Raw genomic sequence first — 5,238 nt, forward strand, 5'->3', positions numbered from 1 at the left:
TCCACATCCAAAAAAAGAGAAGGGGAATCTTAGTAATATAAATGCGAATTTTGAGAAGTTTGTTTGAAGGTATCTCCAAAACAGCTTGGACTTGATGAAATTTGGCATACATAAAGAACATAGTCTGGAAGAACACATAAGCTACTAATTATATTTTGTTTTACGAAGCCGTGGCCGACGATAGCAACAAAAATCGTTCAATCAGTTGTAGATAATACGAGGTAGTTGAGTTGGCACGTCGGGTATACGAGTGTTCTTATTTCGTACGTGCCAAATCAAAATCTAGTTACATAGGGTACTACATATTGTTACTGACCGGCGATAGTGGCTGATGGTAGAGCGCCAGCCGCAGCTGCTGGACCCTGCTTGATGATCTGCGTTATCTTCTGCTGCTGGATCACCTGGGAGAGAACAACTTAACTCAACTCAACTGAAATGAGATAAGAAAGACAGACCTATCTATTTTTAGACATTATTAGTTAGAATCATTTGGCGCGAATGACGTGTTTTCATTAAAAAGTCAAATGTCAGAATGATTAGTGAGGGGACATAAACATCGACATTTTAGTAAGGCTTGTGTTTTGTGTTGTGCCAGTACACCGGCACTGTGTCGGATTTTCTTTCTAACACTATACATCTATACATATTAATAAAATTAGTTTGTCTGTATGTAACATTGTCAAATTCGCGTAAACATCATGTATTTCCATAGCTGATAAGAAATACAATTTTTTTTAATTATTTGTCTGACTGTATGTCTGTCCGCAGGCTGTTTGTTCCGGCTAATCTCCGGAACTGGTGGATCGTTTTTGACGGGACTTGGATAGAAAGGTACCTGATGCACGCGGGCATGTTATAGGCTATTTTTTTTTTTAATTTAACGCTGAGAAAGTCACGGGCGCAAGCTAGTATTTACATAGAGTGACATGTTAAGTGTACAGTTTCTGACCAGTGTACAATGTGTAACAAAGGTGTAGCCTACCTTCCTCAATCTCTCAACGAAGGTGGCCTGGTTGTTGGGTATGAAGCCGAGGTAAGCCTTCTTGTCAGGAGTGTACAGGAGGATCAGCACTTTGATGTCACATTGAGGTGGAGACGACATCGGAGAGAAGTGGACGCACCCCGCCTGGACCACAGGACAGATATTTATTTAAAAAAAAAATGACTGATATATAGGGTTTCTAAGACCAAAATCCCCATTAAAAACATATTGTTATCACCGTTTTATCAAAGATAATGACAGGGATGACGATATGTTTTATACAGAGATTTTCGTCTTAGAAACCCACGGTTAGTAACACATAAAATACTAGACGTAGTTTTCAAAATTATGCACAGTTTTCAGGGTACTCGTGATTTTTTTTCTAAATTCACCCATAAATGTTCAATAGATAAAAAATATGAAAATTACTTAAAAATTGACTAAACCTTTAAACACAAACAATTTAGTATTCTGTTTATTTTTTTTTAATATTAGCATAATTTAATAACCAAACTATTTTTTAAAAACCAGTAAATTCAAATATTACTCTTAAGAATCATCTTACTAATATTATAAATGGATGGATGTTTGTTTGAAGATATCTCTGGAACAGCTGAACGGATCTTTGATGAAATTTGTCATACATATAGAACAGTGTTTCCCAAAGTGGGTGATAACGCCCCCTTGTGGGCGCTGCAGATCTCAAGTTGCGGGTTATAGTAAAAGTTTCCTTTACAATTCTCCGTTAATATACATATATAGGTCACAATAATTAATTAATTTAATTTGAAATTATAGTGGTTTTTAAATATGTGAAAATATGGGAGCGCTAAAAAAATATTTATTCTCAAAGTGGGCAGTAGACAAAATAAGTTTGGGAAACACTGGTCTAGAAGAACACAGAGGCTATTAATTATGTTTTTTTTTAATTCCGTGCAGACATAGTCGTGCTGGATAGCTAGTTTAACAATAATCATATTCAAAATTAACAACGAAAATAGTATTCATCAAGTTAATTCTTAAAAAAATATAAAAAAGAGTTAGGACAATCTACATAGGAGTACTTACATATCCATTAACCATGACCTTGGTGAGGGACTCCACGGACTCATTTGGCTGGAGATGGAAGAGCACAGACTTGCTGTCGCGCAGGTACTGACCGCCAATGTTGCTGATCAGCTGCTTCGGCATCAGCTGCATCAGCAGCTTGTTCGGCCAAGTTTCCACCTTCAGCTCAGGTTCCACGTCCTTTGAGTTCGCTGATACCTTTAATAAATATATCTTACTTTATAAATGCGAATGTTTAGATGGATGTTTATTGGAAGGTATCTCCAGAACGGATCTCAATGAAATTTAACATGGATGTAGTTCATAGTTTGGAACAACACAAAGGCTATTAAGTTTTTTTTATTCAGCATGGGCAGAGACACGGGCAAAAGTATGGATGGATGGATGTATAATATGTTATTAGATATCTCCAGAACAGCTACACAGATCTTGTCGAAATTTGGCATAGATATAGAACATAGTATGGAAGAACACATAGATTTTTTTTGATTCCGCGCGTACGGATTCGTGGGCAAAAGCTAGTTTACAAAACATTGTTAACCTGACACGGTAGATGCTTGGTGACCTTCTGCTGGTCACCAGATGTCTTCCCTTTCTCCATCCACTCGAGGATGCCGGACCAGATGTATGTGCGCTTGAGGGTCGGAGGCCCGCCGGGAGCGGAGGGTCCAGCACCTTGGTTCAGCAGAGATGGCATTCGCTGCATGTTGCCCTGCAAATACCACCTTAACATAAAGAGGTAGGCAGAGAACGGATCTTTATTTATTGATGCAAAAAGTACGTACAAAATATAGGACATATAGTTAAAAGTACGTACTAAGTATGGCATATACTATTTACGGCATGTACTAAATATGGTATCTCCTACATGTACTAAGTACGGAATTTCCTACTTACATTGCACACAAGATAACGTTAAATCTTTAAAATTAATATTACATGGTCGTGAGTATCGCATTGCACGCGCTCCGTACATAAAGTTGAATCGTCGACGCGAGTCGTCTATCCTTGTCCTGAATAGACGACTACATATCAACTGTATAGATTTGCTCTGCCATTTTGAAAATTACAAGGACTTGACAAGCAGGTTGGGAGCGACTAGCTTTAGCGATGACAGATCGAAATTTAGGCAATCCGAGGAGTACCAATAGCATCGCCAGGCGATAATCCAGGCTAGATCTATTTTAATATGGTCCTATTCTAAGTATTTTTTTACTAATGGGCTTTATCAGCGAAAAAAAATTTTTTTTGTTAATCGCTTTTTAACCTATAATTGAACATTACCAATAAATATTGTATTTTAAGGTTGCAAAGCTCATACTGTTGAACCTCTATGACTCTGTATTGCGTAAGTAACTTATGGACTAAAATCGCTAGATTTCAAAAATTAACTTAGCTTTGTTGGAAGGGCCTTACTTAGTTATATGTTACCTGGGCGGCATGCGCGGGTGGAGGTGGAGGATAAGAAGGCTGAGCCAGCTGGGTGAGCAGTGCTGAGTTGTTGGCATATATAGGCTGACGCTGAGGGTGCACACCCATCCATCCGGGACGCACTGGGGCTCGGATATCACGCTGGAACTGTGGCGCTGCAGGACCGCGAGGTGGCGCTGCGGTCGCACGCGCTTGACTGAACATACATATTGGAATTAGAAAAAAACTCTACTAAACAACGAATAAAACCTGTTTATGACCAAATAAAACGAAGGTAAAGTGGAAGTTCCGCGTTTCTTCTGATGAGTGTTTCAAACGCCTTATTTTCAACTCAGTCCTATTTCCCTTCGAACCCTTTTCTTACAAGGAAGGGAAGGGGAAGTGGATTTGAAGGAGGAATACATAAAGGGGAAATATTCTCTTTTAATAAATCTCCTCTCCCGTCGATTGAATGTAGGCAATGTATGTACATTGCAAATGTCTATGGCTATTGCTTCGTCATTTCGGCGTATTCAAGTACCCAAAGGTAAAAAAAACTCCAGCAAAATCTCCTAAAAATTTCCTTATAAGATTACATAACTTACCCGTACATGTCAGGTTGTACATCGGGTGCAGGCTTTGGCGCGGGACTCGGGGGCCTCTCTTTTAGACTGTAACCCCGAGTCAGTACCAAGTGCCGAGGGTCCTGAGGGCCTTATATTAGTTAGTCATACTAATAGCTACTATCGTTTGACTCTATCTAACAATACACAATATATCTTTAAAACCATTTGTCACTGTAAATCACACATTAAATTGCCTTTTTAATTCGTACTAATTGTCGCCCGCGACTCCGTCTGCGCGGAATTAAAAAAAATCATAATTAGCAGCCTAAGAGTGTCTTCCAGACTATGTTCTATATGTACGACAAATTTCAGCTAGATCCGTTCGTCAGTTCGAGAGATACTTTCAAACAAACATCTATCCATCCATCCATTTATAATATTAGTAAGAAGTAAGATTGGTGGAGAAATTGTCGCAAGATACTCTGCCTTTTGGGGGAAAAACTGGGTTATATGAAATTCCTACTCACTAAAATCACCTCAGTTGCTTTCCAATAGTGCCACTGGGCTGCAGGATCTGCAGTGAAATTTACCGGAACCAATTTGAATTACCTTAGCATAGTTCCTCTGTTGTGCTTGATGCAGCTCCCCACCTGCATGTTCGTAAAGAGCTATCAATGCGGGCAATCGTTTAGCAGAAGCTATAGACAGGTGAGCACCACGCTCACTAATCAAACGGGCCGCTTGTTCTACTGTAGCGGGAGCACCTGTAACAGATACACAGAATTTTTCAAGAGAAATATCTAAAAGCAATAGTCATTATCAGGGCCATATGGACAATGTCTTTATAAACGAGAAAATATAGCGATCCTTTGTACTCTCATTTGCATACATTTTTTCAATTTGCTTCCTATTGAGGCATGTTAAATTATCAATACTATATAAGGGCCCTATAATATTTTTAGGGACCTTACTATAAGTGATTTTTTAAGTATTAAGCGGTAACTCTCAGAGCCATCACCAATGAAAGTATTTAAACTCACCCTGTGGTACCAAACCTCCAGCATATGCAGAATAAGGAGGTGAACAACATATTAATAATATGTGCATTGGCAGATCAGTACGTCCCAGCTCATCGAAGCAAGATAATGCTGTTGATAAGGCTTCCGTTATACAACCACGGTTCTCTGCATTACCACCAATGTATCTAAAAGC

General features: G+C 38.9%; 1 protein-coding gene across 1 annotated transcript in view; it reads right to left on the reverse strand.

The window, feature by feature from the left end:
* LOC106118365 (mediator of RNA polymerase II transcription subunit 25) overlaps positions 1–5,238 on the reverse strand; it is an 11,749-nt gene that overhangs the window by 5,026 nt on the left and 1,485 nt on the right. Inside the window, exons 2-10 of the mRNA XM_013313059.1 lie at positions 5,067–5,230; positions 4,636–4,790; positions 4,066–4,166; positions 3,482–3,677; positions 2,592–2,762; positions 2,051–2,248; positions 983–1,126; positions 317–401; positions 272–282 (exon numbers count right to left, since the gene is read on the reverse strand). Coding sequence (XP_013168513.1) covers positions 272–282; positions 317–401; positions 983–1,126; positions 2,051–2,248; positions 2,592–2,762; positions 3,482–3,677; positions 4,066–4,166; positions 4,636–4,790; positions 5,067–5,230 — 1,225 coding nt within the window. The remainder of the gene's footprint in view (positions 1–271; positions 283–316; positions 402–982; positions 1,127–2,050; positions 2,249–2,591; positions 2,763–3,481; positions 3,678–4,065; positions 4,167–4,635; positions 4,791–5,066; positions 5,231–5,238) is intronic.

The sequence above is a fragment of the Papilio xuthus genome, unplaced genomic scaffold (assembly GCF_000836235.2).
Source record: "Papilio xuthus unplaced genomic scaffold, Pxut_1.1 DF829758.1, whole genome shotgun sequence".
NCBI classification, from domain to species: domain Eukaryota; kingdom Metazoa; phylum Arthropoda; class Insecta; order Lepidoptera; family Papilionidae; genus Papilio; species Papilio xuthus.